At 52.2% G+C, this 14,287-nt stretch overlaps 1 protein-coding gene across 1 annotated transcript in view; it reads left to right on the forward strand.

Annotated features, from left to right (window-relative positions):
- The window catches only part of LOC118379318 (small G protein signaling modulator 2-like), a 144,215-nt gene that overhangs the window by 105,561 nt on the left and 24,367 nt on the right, over positions 1-14,287 (forward strand). The window contains 5 exon segments of the mRNA XM_052485219.1: positions 1,696-1,760; positions 2,418-2,563; positions 11,249-11,377; positions 11,564-11,740; positions 12,266-12,673. Coding sequence (XP_052341179.1) covers positions 1,696-1,760; positions 2,418-2,563; positions 11,249-11,377; positions 11,564-11,740; positions 12,266-12,673 — 925 coding nt within the window.

Raw genomic sequence — 14,287 nt, forward strand, 5'->3', positions numbered from 1 at the left:
CCGTTACTCACACAGAGTCCGTTACACACACAGGGTCCGTTACTCACACAGGGTCCGTTACTCACACAGAGTCCGTTACACACACAGGGTCCGTTACTCACACAGAGTCCGTTACTCACACAGGGTCCGTTACTCACACAGAGTCCGTTACTCACACAGGGTCCGTTACTCACACAGGGTCCGTTACTCACACAGGGTCCGTTACTCACACAGGGTCCGTTACTCACACAGGGTCCGTTACTCACACAGGGTCCGTTACTCACACAGGGTCCGTTACTCACACAGAGTCCGTTACTCACACAGAGTCCGTTACTCACACAGGGTCCGTTACTCACACAGAGTCCGTTACTCACACAGAGTCCGTTACTCACACAGGGTCCGTTACTCACACAGAGTCCTGATTCATCACAGAGTCCGTTACTCACACAGGGTCCGTTACTCACACAGAGTCCGTTACTCACACAGGGTCCGTTACTCACACAGGGTCCGTTACTCACACAGGGTCCGTTACTCACACAGGGTCCGTTACTCACACAGAGTCCGTTACTCACACAGGGTCCGTTACTCACACAGGGTCCGTTACTCACACAGAGTCCGTTACTCACACAGAGTCCGTTACTCACACAGGGTCCGTTACTCACACAGGGTCCGTTACTCACACAGAGTCCGTTACTCACACAGGGTCCGTTACTCACACAGGGTCCGTTACTCACACAGAGTCCGTTACTCACACAGAGTCCGTTACTCACACAGGGTCCGTTACTCACACAGGGTCCGTTACTCACACAGGGTCCGTTACTCACACAGGGTCCGTTACTCACACATGGTCCGTTACTCACACAGGGTCCGTTACTCACACAGGGTCCGTTACTCACACAGAGTCCGTTACTCACACAGGGTCCGTTACTCACACAGGGTCCGTTACTCACACAGAGTCCGTTACACACACAGGGTCCGTTACTCACACAGAGTCCGTTATTCATCACAGAGTCCGTTACTCACACAGGGTCCGTTACTCACACAGGGTCCGTTACTCACACAGGGTCCGTTACTCACACAGAGTCCGTTACTCACACAGGGTCCGTTACTCACACAGGGTCCGTTACTCACACAGGGTCCGTTACTCACACAGAGTCAGTTACTCACACAGGGTCCGTTACTCACACAGGGTCCGTTACTCACACAGGGTCCGTTACTCACACAGGGTCCGTTACTCACACAGGGTCCGTTACTCACACAGAGTCCGTTACACACACAGGGTCCGTTACTCACACAGAGTCCTGATTCATCACAGAGTCCGTTACTCACACAGGGTCCGTTACTCACACAGGGTCCGTTACTCACACAGGGTCCGTTACTCACACAGGGTCCGTTACTCACACAGGGTCCGTTACTCACACAGGGTCCGTTACTCACACAGGGTCCGTTACTCACACAGGGTCCGTTACTCACACAGGGTCCGTTACTCACACAGAGTCCGTTACTCACACAGGGTCCGTTACTCACACAGGGTCCGTTACTCACACAGGGTCCGTTACTCACACAGAGTCCGTTACTCACACAGGGTCCGTTACTCACACAGGGTCCGTTACTCACACAGGGTCCGTTACTCACACAGAGTCCTGATTCATCACATCATTATTTGATAACCTGAAATCATCATCTCCCCGTTGTGCCTGTGTTTCCTGTTTCCAGTATCCCTCTGAAGATGCTGTGCCAGAATATGAAAAGGCAGATTGTGTCCAGGTCCTTCTACGGATGTAAGTCTGTCTGTGTTCTCACTCTCTCAGTGGTTCTTAGTTCCCTGTTCAGTCATAAAGGGAGAGATCTCCTGTCTTCTTTTGTCTGTCTTTCTCTCCACTCCTTCCTTCCTGTCTCACGCCCTCTGTCCTATCTCTTTGTCTCCCTCCCTCCCTCTCCCTCCCTCTCCCTCCCTCCCTCCCCGCTCCCTCCCTTCCTACCCCGCTCCCTTCCTACCCCCTCCCTCCCTCCCTCCCTCGCTCCCTCGCTCCCTCGCTCCCTCCCCCTCCCTCCCTCCCTACCCCGCTCCCTCCCTCCCTACCCCACTCCCTCCCTCCCTACCCCACTCCCTCCCTCCCTCCCTACCCCGCTCCCTCCCCCCTCCCTCCCCCGCTCCCTCCCTCCCTACCCCACTCCCTCCCCGCTCCCTCCCTACCCCACTCCCTCTCTCCCTCCCCCGCTCCCTCCCCCTCCCTCCCCCGCACCCTCCCTCCCTACCCACCCGCTCCCGCCCTCCCTCTCTCCCTCCCCCGCTCCCTCCCTACCCACCCACTCCCCGCCCTCTCTCCCTCCCTCTCTCCCTCCCCCGCTCCCCCTCCCTACCCACCCGCTCCCTCCCTCCCTCCCCCGCTCCCCCTCCCTCCCTCCCTCCCTCCCTCCTTCCCTCCCTCCCCCAGGGCTGGCCTACTGTCGACATCTGTCCACGGTCCGTACCCACCTGTCAGCACTGGTCAGCCACAACATTGTCCTTCCTGACAAACCTTGCGAGGCATCGGGGGGACTGAGCAGAGACGTGTGGAAAAAGTACCAGAAAGACTGCAAGGTGGGTTAGTGGCTGGCTGGGTGGGTGGCTAGATGGACGGGTGGGTGGCTGGCTGGGTGGGCGGGTGGCTCAATGGACGGCTGGGTGGCTAGCAATGTGGATGGCTGTGTAGCTGGCTGACTATGTGGATGGCTGGGTGGGTGGCTGGGTGGGTGGCTTGGTGGCTGGCTGACTGGCTGGCTGACTGGGTGGATGGCTGCGTGGGTGGTTGGGTGGGTGGCTTGGTGGCTGGCTGACTGACTGGCTGGCTGACTGGCTGGGTGGATGGCTGGCTGACTGGCTGGGTGGATGGCTGTGTAGCTGGCTGACTGGCTGGGTGGGTGGCTGGCTGACTGGCTGGGTGGGTTGCTGGCTGACTGGCTGGGTGGATGGCTGTGTAGCTGGCTGACTGGCTGGGTGGATGGCTGTGTAGCTGGCTATGTGGATGACTGGGTGGGTGGCTTGTGTAGCTGGCTGACTGGCTGGGTGGGTTGCTGGCTGACTGGCTGGGTGGATGGCTGTGTAGCTGGCTGACTGGCTGGGTGGATGGCTGTGTAGCTGGCTATGCGGATGACTGGGTGGATGGCTGGGTGGGTGGATGGCTGGCTATGTGGATGGCTGGCTGGGTGGATGGTTGGGTGGGTGGATGGATGCGTGGGTGGATAGCTGCGTGGATGGCTGGGTGGGTGGATGGCTATGTGGATGGCTGTGTAGCTGGCTGGCTGGCTATGTGGATGGCTGGGTGGGTGGATGGCTGGCTGGGTGGCTGGCTGGGTGGCTGGCTGACTGACTGACTGGCTGGCTGACTGACTGCCTATGTGGATGGCTGTGTAGCTGGCTGGCCAGTTGGATAGCTGGATGGCTGGATGGCTTGGTGGCTGATTGGCTGGCTGGCTGGCTGGGTGTGTGGATGGCTATGTGGATGGCTGGCTGGGTGGATGGTTGGGTGGGTGGCTGTGTGGATGGCTGCGTGGGTGGATAGCTGCGTGGATGGCTGGGTGGGTGGATGGCTGGGTGGGTGGATGGCTGGGTGGGTGGGTGGATGGCTGTGTAGCTGGATGGCTATGTGGATGGATGGCTGGGTGGGTGGATGGCTATGTGGATGGCTGTGTAGCTGGCTGGCTATGTGGGTGGGTGGATGGCTGCCTGGGTGGCTGGCTGGGTGGCTGACTGACTGGCTATGTGGATGGCTGTGTAGCTGGCTGGCTATGTGGATGGCTGGGTGGGTGGATGGCTGCATGGCTTGCTGGCTATGTGGATGGCTGGGTGGGTGGATGGCTGTGTGGCTGGCTGGCTATGTGGATGGCTGGGTGGGTGGATGGCTGTGTGGATGGCTGGGTGGGTGGATGGCTGCGTGGCTGGCTGGCTGGGTGGCTGGCTGGCTGACTGGCTATGTGGATGGCTGGGTGGGTGGATGGCTGTGTAGCTGGCTGGCTATGTGGATGGCTGGGTGGGTGGATGGCTGCGTGGCTGGCTGGCTGGGTGGCTGGCTGGCTGGCTGGCTGGCTATGTGGATGGCTGGGTGGGTGGATGGCTGCATGGCTGGGTGGGTGGATGGCTGCGTGGCTGGTGGGTGGGTGGATGGCTGGGTGGATGGCTGGCTGGGTGGCTGGGTGGGTGGATGGCTGGGTGGCTTGGTGGGTGGATGGCTGGGTGGCTGGCTGGGTGGGTGGATGGCTGGGTGGATGGCTGGGTGGATGGGTGGCTGGTGGCTGGCTGGGTGGGTGGATGGCTGGCTGGCTGGCTGGCTGGCTGGCTGGGTGGCTGGCTGGCTGGCTGGGTGGGTGGGTGGCTGGCTGGCTGGCTGGGTGGATGGCTGGGTGGGTGGGTGGCTGGGTGGGTGGATGGCTGGGTGGCTGGCTGGCTGGCTGGGTGGCTGGCTGGCTGGCTGGCTGGCTGGGTGGATGGCTGGGTGGATGGATGGCTGGGTGGGTGGATGGCTGGGTGGGTGGATGGCTGGGTGGGGGTGGATGGCTGGGTGGCTGGCTGGCTGGGTGGGTGGCTGAGGTGAGGGTTGGGGGTGGGTGGAGACACGTGGGTGGGGGGTGAGGACTGGCTGGGGGGTGGATGGACACTGAGGGTTGGGGGTACTGGATGGCTGGGTGTAATGTTGCAGCTTGTCCTCTAAAAGGGGTCAACATAAACATATATATGCTCAGTAATCACATTCAATTCAAGAAGAAATTCATGTCCACATGGTGTTGTTGGTTAGAGAAGTAAACCAACTTCAAATAAGTATGTTTTGGGGGTAGCTATGAGAGACACGTGAGGGTTGGGGGTAGCTATGAGAGACACGTGAGGGTTGGGGGTAGCTATGAGAGACACGTGAGGGCTGGGGGTAGCTATGAGAGACACGTGAGGGTTGGGGGTAGCTATGAGAGACACGTGAGGGTTGGGGGTAGCTATGAGAGACACGTGAGGGTTGGGGGGTTGAGAGACACGTGAGGGTTGGGGGTAGCTATGAGAGACACGTGAGGGTTGGGGGTAGCTATGAGAGACACGAGAGGGTTGGGGGTAGCTATGAGAGACACGTGAGGGTTGGGGGTAGCTATGAGAGACACGTGAGGGTTGGGGGTAGCTATGAGAGACACGTGAGGGTTGGGGGTAGCTATGAGAGACACGTGAGGGTTGGGGGTAGCTATGAGAGACACGTGAGGGTTGGGGGTAGCTATGAGAGACACGTGAGGGTTGGGGGTAGCTATGAGAGACACGTGAGGGTTGGGGGTAGCTATGAGAGACACGTGAGGGTTGGGGGTAGCTATGAGAGACACGTGAGGGTTGGGGGTAGCTATGAGAGACACGTGAGGGTTGGGGGTAGCTATGAGAGACACGTGAGGGTTGGGGGTAGCTATGAGAGACACGAGAGGGTTGGGGGTAGCTATGAGAGACACGTGAGGGTTGGGGGTAGCTATGAGAGACACGTGAGGGTTGGGGGTAGCTATGAGAGACACGTGAGGGTTGGGGGTAGCTATGAGAGACACGTGAGGGTTGGGGGTAGCTATGAGAGACACGTGAGGGTTGGGGGAGCTATGAGAGACACGTGAGGGTTGGGGGTAGCTATGAGAGACACGTGAGGGTTGGGGGTAGCTATGAGAGACACGTGAGGGTTGGGGGTAGCTATGAGAGACACGTGAGGGTTGGGGGTAGCTATGAGAGACACGAGAGGGTTGGGGGTAGCTGTGAGAGACACGAGAGGGTTGGGATTAGCTATGAGAGACACGAGAGGGTTGGGATTAGCTATGAGAGACACGAGAGGGTTGGGATTAGCTATGAGAGACACGAGAGGGTTGGGATTAGCTATGAGAGACATGAGAGGGTTGGGGGTAGCTGTGAGAGATAGGAGAGGGTTGGGGATAGCTGTGAGAGATAGGAGAGGGTTGGGGGTAGCTGTGAGAGATAGGAGAGGGTTGGGGGTAGCTGTGAGAGATAGGAGAGGGTTGGGGGAAGCTGTGAGAGATAGGAGAGGGTTGGGGGAAGCTGTGAGAGATAGGAGAGGGTTGGGGGTAGCTGTGAGAGATAGAGAGTGTTGGGGGTAGCTATGAGAGACACTATGAGAGACAGAGGGTTGGGGGTAGCTATGAGAGACACGTGAGGGTTGGGGGGTTGAGGGTTGGGGGTAGCTATGGAGACACGTGAGGGTTGGGGGTAGCTATGAGAGACACGTGAGGGTTGGGGGTAGCTATGAGAGACACGTGAGGGTTAGGGAGGTAGGGCTATGAGAGACACGTGAGGGTTGGGGGTAGCTATGAGAGACACGTGAGGGTTGGGGGTAGCTATGAGAGACACGTGAGGGTTGGGGGTAGCTATGAGAGATACGTGAGGGTTGGGGGTAGTAGCTATGAGAGATACGAGGGGGTTGGGGATAGCTATGAGAGATACGAGGGGGTTGGGGATAGCTATGAGAGATAGGAGAGGGTTGGGGGTAGCTGTGAGAGACACGAGAGGGTTGGGAGTAGCTATGAGAGACACGAGAGGGTTGGGATTAGCTATGAGAGACACGAGAGGGTTGGGATTAGCTATGAGAGACACGAGAGGGTTGGGGGTAGCTATGAGAGATAGGAGAGGGTTGGGGATAGCTGTGAGAGATAGGAGAATGTAAATGGGGGTAGCTGTGAGAGATAGGAGAGGGTTGGGGGTAGCTGTGAGAGATAGGAGAATGTAAATGGGGTAGCTGTGAGAGATAGGAGAGGGTTGGGGGTAGCTGTGAGAGATAGGAGAGGGTTGGGGGAAGCTGTGAGAGATAGGAGAGGGTTGGGGGTAGCTGTGAGAGATATGAGAGTGTTGGGGGTAGCTATGAGAGACACGAGAGGGTTGGGGGTAGCTATGAGAGACAGGAGATGTTTGGGGGTAGCTGTGAGAGATATCCAGGATCCAGTTGCAGAGGGAGGTGTTTAGTCCCAGAGTCCTTAGCTTAGTGATGAGCTTTGTGGGCATTATGGTGTTTAACTCTGAGCTGTAGTCAAGGAACCACATTCTCACATAGGTGTTCCTTTTGTCCAGGTGAGAAAGGGCAGTGTGAAGTGCGATTGAGATTACGTCATCTGTGGATCTGTTGGGGCGGTATGCGAATTGGAGTGGGTCTAGGCTGTCAGGTAGGGTGGAGGTGATATGGCCCTTGACTAGTCTCTCAAAGCACTTCATGATGACGGAAGTGAGTGCTACGGGGCGGTAGTCGTTTAGCTCAGTTACCTTAGCTTTCTATGGGCACAGAAACAATGTTGGCCCTCTTGAAGCATGTGGGAAGAGCAGACTGGGTTAAGGATTGATTGAATATGTCCGTAAACACACCAGCCAGCTGGTCTGTGCATGCTCTGAGGACGCGGCTGGGGATGCCGTCTGGGCCTGCAGCCTTGCGAGGGTTAACACGTTTAAATGTTTTACTCACGTTGGCTACAGTGAAGGAGAGCCCGCAGGTTTTGGTAGCGGGCCGTGTCAGTGGCACTGTATTGTCCTCAAAGCGAGCAAAGAAGTTTAATTTGTCTGGGAGCAAGACATCGTGGCCCTTGACGGGGCTGGTTTTTGTTTTGTAGTCCGTGATTGACTGTAGACCCTGCCAATATACCTCTCGTGTCTGAGCCGTTGAATTGCACCTTTACTTTGTCCCTATACTGACGCTTAGCTTGTTTGATTGCCTTGCAGAGGGAATAGCTGCACTGTTTTGTATTTGGTCATGTCACCTTGCCCTGATTTAAAAGCAGTGGTTCGCACTTTCAGTTTTGCGCGAATGCTGCCATCAATCCACGGTTTCTGGTTGGGGATTGTTTTAATAGACGCTGTGGGTACAACATCACCGATGCACTTGCTAATAAACTCGCTCACCGAATCAGCGTATTCATCAATGTTGTTGTTCGACGCTATGCGGAACATATCTCAGTCCACGTGATCGAAGCAGTCTTGAAGTGTGGAATTCTATTGCTCGGACCAGCGTTGAACAGACCTGAGCACGGGTGCTTCCTGTTTTAGTTTCTGTCTATAGACTGGGAGCAACAAAATCGTCGTGGTCAGCTTTTCCGCGTCACGGAAGTTAGAATAACAATGATCCAGGGTTTTGCCAACCCGGGTTGCGCAATCGATATGCTGGTAGAATTTAGGGAGCCTTGTTTTTAGATTAGCCTTGTTATTGTCCTGTTGAAAAACAAATGATAGTCCCACTAAGCGTAAATCAGATGGGATGGCGTATCGCTGCAGAATGCTGTGGTAGCCATGCTGGTTAAGTGTGCCTTGAATTCTAAATAAATCACTGACAGTGTCACCAGCAAAGCACCCCCACACATCACTCCTCCTCCATGCTTCACGGTGGAAACCACACATTCTGAGTTCATCTGCATCTACTCTGCATCTCACAAAGACACGGCGGTTGGAATCAAAAATCTAAATTTGGACTCAGACTAAAAGACAGATTCCCACCAGTCTAATGTCCATTGCTCGTGTTTCTTGGCCCAAGCTATTCTCTACTTCTTATTGGTGTCCTTTAGTAGTGATTTCTTTGCTGCAATTCGACCATGAAGGCCTGATTCACTCAGTCTCCTCTGAACAGTTGATGTTGAGATGTGTCTGTTATTTAATCTCTGTGAAGCATTTATTTGGGCTGCAATCTGAGGTGCAGTTAACTCTAATGAACTTGAGAGCCAGTTTCACCATAGCGCTTGATGGTGTTTGCAACTGCACTTGAGGAAACTTTAAAAGTTCTTGAAATTTTCCGGATTGACGGACCTCGTCTTAAATTAATGATGGACTGTCGTTTCTCTTTGCTTATTTGAGCTGTTCATGCCAGCTTTACTGATCTGAATCATTGTCTTGGTCTCTCTCTCTCTACTGTTCTGTCTCAGCAGTTTCTGTACAGCACTTTGAGATATCAGCTGATGTACGAAGGGCTATATAAATACATTTGATTTGACTTTGATTTGATTCATAGCTTTTAGCCATACACTTATCCTACTCGTCCTCTGTTCCTCTGGTGATGTAGAGGTGAATCCAGGCCCTGCAGTGCCTAGCTCCACTCCTATTCCCCAGGCACTCTCTTTTGATGACTTCTGTAACCGTAATAGCCTTGGTTTCATGCATGTTAACATTAGAAGCCTCCTCCCTAAGTTTGTTTTATTCACTGCTTTAGCACACTCTGCCAACCTGAATGTTCTAGCCGAGTCTGAATCCTGGCTTAGGAAGACCACCAAAAACTCTGAAATCTCCATCCCTAACTATAACATTTTCAGACAAGATAGAACGGCCAAAGGGGGCGGTGTTGCAATCTACTGCAGAGATAGCCTGCAGAGTTCTGTCCTACCCAAACAATTTTAACTTCTACTTTTAAAAATCCACCTCTCTAAAAACAAGTCTCTCACCATTGCCACCTGCTATAGACTACCCTCTGCCCCCAGCTGTGCTCTGGACACCATATGTGAACTGATTGCCCCCCATCTATCTTCAGAGCTCGTGCTGCTAGGCGACCTAAACTGGAACATGCTTAACACCCCAGCCATCCTACAATCTGAACTTGATGCCCTCAATCTCACACAAATTATCAATGAACCTACCAGGTACCCCCCAAAGCCTTAAACACGGGCACCCTCATAGATATCATCCTAACCAACTTCCCCTCTAAATACACCTCTGCTGTCTTCAACCAAGATCTCAGCGATCACTGCCTCATTGCCTGCATCCGTAATGGGTCAGCGGTTAAACGACCTCCACTCATCACTGTGAAATGCTCCCTGAAACACTTCACCGAGCAGGCCTTTCTAATCGACCTGGCCGGGGTATCCTGGAAGGATATTGACCTCATCCCGTCAGTCGAGGATGCCTGGGTATTTTTTTTAAATACCTTCCTCACCATCTAAAATAAGCATGCCTCATTCAAGAAATGTTGAACCAGGAACAAATATAGCTCTTGATTCTCTCCAGACCTGACTGCCCTTAACCAACACAAAAACATCCTATGGTGTTCTGCATTAGCATTGAACAGCCCCCGTGATATGCAACTTTTCAGGGAAGCTAGAAACCAATATAATATAATAATATAATAATAATAATATACACAGGCAGTTAGAAAAGCCAAGGCTAGCTTTTTCAAGCAGAAATTTGCTTCCTGCAACACAAACTCAAAAAAGTTCTGGGACACTGTAAAGTCCATGAAGAATAAGAACACCTCCTCCCAGCTGCCCACTGCACTGAGGATAGGAAACTCTGTCACCACCGATTAATCCACTAGAATTGAAAATGTCAATAAGCATTTTTCTACAGCTGGCCATGCTCTCCATCTGGCTACCCCGGTCAACAGCACTGCACCCCCCACAGCAACTTGCCCAAGCCTTCCCCATTTCTTCTTCTCCCAAATCCAGTCAGCTGATGTTCTGAAAGAGCTGCAAAATCTGGACCCCTACAAATCAGCCGGGCTAGACAATCTGGACCCTTTCTTTCTAAAATTATCTGCCAAAATTGTTGCCACCCCTATTACTAGCCTGTTCAACCTCCCTTTCCCTCCCTTTTATTTATTTTGCTCCCCATTATTTTTATTTCTACTTTGCACATTCTTCCATTGCAAATCTACCATTCTAGTTTTTTACTTGCTATATTGTATTTACTTCGCCACCATGGCCTTTTTGCCTTTACCTCCCTTATCTCACCTCACTTGCTCACATCGTATATAGACTTATTGTTCTACTGTATTATTGACTGTATGTTTGTTTTACTCCATGTGTAACTCTGGGTTGTTGTTTACTCCATGTGTAACTCTGTGTTGTTGTTTACTCCATGTGTAACTCTGTGTTGTTGTTTTACTCCATGTGTAACTCTGTGTTGTTGTTTACTCCATGTGTAACTCTGGGTTGTTGTTTACTCCATGTGTAACTCTGGGTTGTTGTTTACTCCATGTGTAACTCTGTGTTGTTGTTTACTCCATGTGTAACTCTGTGTTGTTGTTTTACTCCATGTGTAACTCTGTGTTGTTGTTTACTCCATGTGTAACTCTGTGTTGTTGTTTACTCCATGTGTAACTCTGTGTTGTTGTTTACTCCATGTGTAACTCTGTGTTGTTGTTTACTCCATGTGTAACTCTGTGTTGTTGTTTACTCCATGTGTAACTCTGTGTTGTTGTGTTGAACTGCTTTGCTTTATCTTGGCCAGGTTGTAATTGTAAATGAGAACTTGTTCAACCTGGTTAAATAAAGGTAGAATAAAATAAAATAAATTGTCTCTCTCTTTCTCTAGAACTATAAGGAGTTGGAGTTGTTGTGGCTGGTGTATTACGGAGGTGTACAGCATGACATCAGGAAGGAAGTCTGGCCCTTCCTGCTGGGTCATTACAAGTTTGGCATGGGCCAGAAGGACATGAACCAGGTAGCTAACAATACGTATGTCTCTCTGTCTCTGTGTTTTAAGATCTGGCCCCACCAGAGACGGGGTTCAATAGTTGTTTCCACTTCTTCCTTCCTGTCTTCCCACTTCGCTGTAACCCCCTCTCAGTTTCCAAATGTCATAAATATATTTATAATAAACATCTTGTCATACCGTGTTGGTCTGTAGATCGATGAGAAGAACGGTGCACGGTACCAGCAGGTGATGAAGGAGTGGAAGGACTGCGAGGTGATCGTCAAGCAGAGAGAGAAAGAGATGCAGTCGGCCATCTTTGCTAATCTGTCTTCAGGAAGCAGCATAGAGAGCCACGTCCTCAGACACAGAGACTCCACTCTCTGCAATGAGGTGGGTTGGTTGGTTGATTAATTGGTTGGTTGATTGATTGGTTGATTAATTGGTTGGTTGATTGAATAAAGTTTATTTTTTTAATCATTATAAAAACACGTGCAAACATTACATATAACTAGAAAGGGTAGTTTTCCTGTTTGTTCTAGCTGTTTATTAAAAAAAAAACATCTCTACCCCTCCTCCCTCCTTCTCCGTCCTCCCCAATCCTCCTTTTCCTCCCTCCTCCTCCCCCCTTCATCCTCCTGCCCTCTCCCCCCTTATCCTCCCTCCTCCCCCTTTCTCCGTCCTCCTCAAGCCTTCTGCATTCCCTCCCCTTCCTCCCTCCTCCTCTGCCCTTCTCCGTCCTCCTCAAACCTCCTGCCGCCTCCTCCCTTTTCCTCCCTCCTCCTCCCCCCTTCTCCGTCCTCCTCAAGCCTTCTGCCTTCTCCCTCCTTTTCCTCCCTCCTCCCCCTTCCTCCCTCGTCCTCCGCCCTTCTCCGTCCTCCCCAACCCTCCTGCTTTCTCCTCCCTCCCTCCTGCCAGGTGTTCATGTCAGTGGATGAGCCCGACGCAGGGGCGGGGGGGCAGGAAACCCCAGGAGGGGGAAGGAGAGACACCCCCGGCCACTCTACAGTGTTTCTCCCCGCAGCCAGTGAGGCACTAGCTCCTGATGAGCGCCCCCTAGTGGAGTTTGACTCCGGGCACTCTCAGATTCTCTCCTCTATCGACGATGGACAGAGCACGGAGGAGAAGGGGGGAGCCGGGCAGGAGGGAGGAGCCGGGCAGGAGAGGGGAGCAGGGGAGGAGACTCGGCCACACTCGTACAGTGTGACGGAGGAGAAGGGGCGACAGGATTGGTTGAGTGAGGATATGCTGTGCAGTCAGCTGGATAAGTTGATGACCAATGAGAATGGAGGAGCAGAGGGGATGCCTTCACTCTCCTCCTATACGGTAAGTACTGGACACACACATACACACACACACACACACACACACACACACACACACACACACACACACACACACACACACACACACACACACACACACACACACACACACACACACACACACACACACACATACACACACACACAGCGACAGATACTCAATAAAGACTCCCTGCACTCACAGGGAGCATCATTGAATTGCATATCGAAACACATAGATCAGTACTGTTCTGGGTACTGTTCGGAGTACTGTTCTGAATACTGTTCTGGGTACTGTTCTGAGTACTGTTCCGAGTACTGTTCTGAGTACTGTTCTGGGTACTGTTCTGAGTACTGTTCGGAGTACTGTTCTGAATACTGTTCTGGGTACTGTTCTGAGTACTGTTCGGAGTACTGTTCTGAGTACTGTTCTGGATACTGTTCTGAGTACTGTTCTGGATACTGTTCTGGATACTGTTCTGAGTACTGTTCTGAGTACTGTTCCGGATACTGTTCCGGATACTGTTCTGAGTGCTGTTCTGAGTACTGTTCTGAGTACTGTTCCGAGTACTGTTCTGAGTACTGTTCCGAGTACTGTTCTGGATACTGTTCTGGATACTGTTCTGAGTGCTGTTCTGAGTACTGTTCTGAGTACTGTTCTGAGTGCTGTTCTGAGTGCTGTTCTGAGTGCTGTTCCGAGTACTGTTCCGAGTACTGTTCCGAGTACTGTTCCGAGTACTGTTCCGAGTACTGTTCCGAGTACTGTTCTGAGTACTGTTCTGAGTGCTGTTCTGAGTGCTGTTCTGAGTGCTGTTCTGAGTACTGTTCTGAGTACCGTTCTGGGTACTGTTCTGGGTACTGTTCGGAGTACTGTTCTGAGTACTGTTCTGGGTAGTGTTCTGGATACTGTTCTGAGTACTGTTCTGAGTACTGTTCTGGGTACTGTTCTGAGTACTGTTCTGAGTACTGTTCTGAGTACTGTTCTGGATGCTGTTCTGAGTACCGTTCTGGGTACTGTTCTGGGTACTGTTCGGAGTACTGTTCGGAGTACTGTTCTGGGTAGTGTTCTGGATACTGTTCTGAGTACTGTTCTGGATACTGTTCTGGATACTGTTCTGAGTACTGTTCTGAGTACTGTTCTGGATACTGTTCTGGATACTGTTCTGGATACTGTTCTGAGTACTGTTCTGGATACTGTTCTGGGTACTGTTCTGGGTACTGTTCTGGGTACTGTTCTGGGTACTGTTCTGGGTACTGTTCTGGGTACTGTTCTGAGTACTGTTCTGAGTACTGTTCTGGATGCTGTTCTGGGTACTGTTCTGGGTACTGTTCTGGGTACTGTTCTGAGTACTGTTCTGAGTACTGTTCTGGATACTGTTCTGGATACTGTTCTGGGTACTGTTCTGGGTACTGTTCTGGGTACTGTTCTGGATACTGTTCTGGATACTGTTCTGGGTACTGTTCTGGGTGCTGTTCTGGGTACTGTTCTGGGTGCTGTTCTGGGTACTGTTCTGGGTGCTGTTCTGGGTACTGTTCTGGGTGCTGTTCTGGGTACTGTTCTGTTCTGGATGCTGTTCTGGATACTGTTCTGGATGCTGTTCTGAAGGCAATTTTACTGCATTGATATTTACTCTTT

Source organism: Oncorhynchus keta, chromosome 1 (assembly GCF_023373465.1).
Source record: "Oncorhynchus keta strain PuntledgeMale-10-30-2019 chromosome 1, Oket_V2, whole genome shotgun sequence".
Classification (NCBI taxonomy): domain Eukaryota; kingdom Metazoa; phylum Chordata; class Actinopteri; order Salmoniformes; family Salmonidae; genus Oncorhynchus; species Oncorhynchus keta.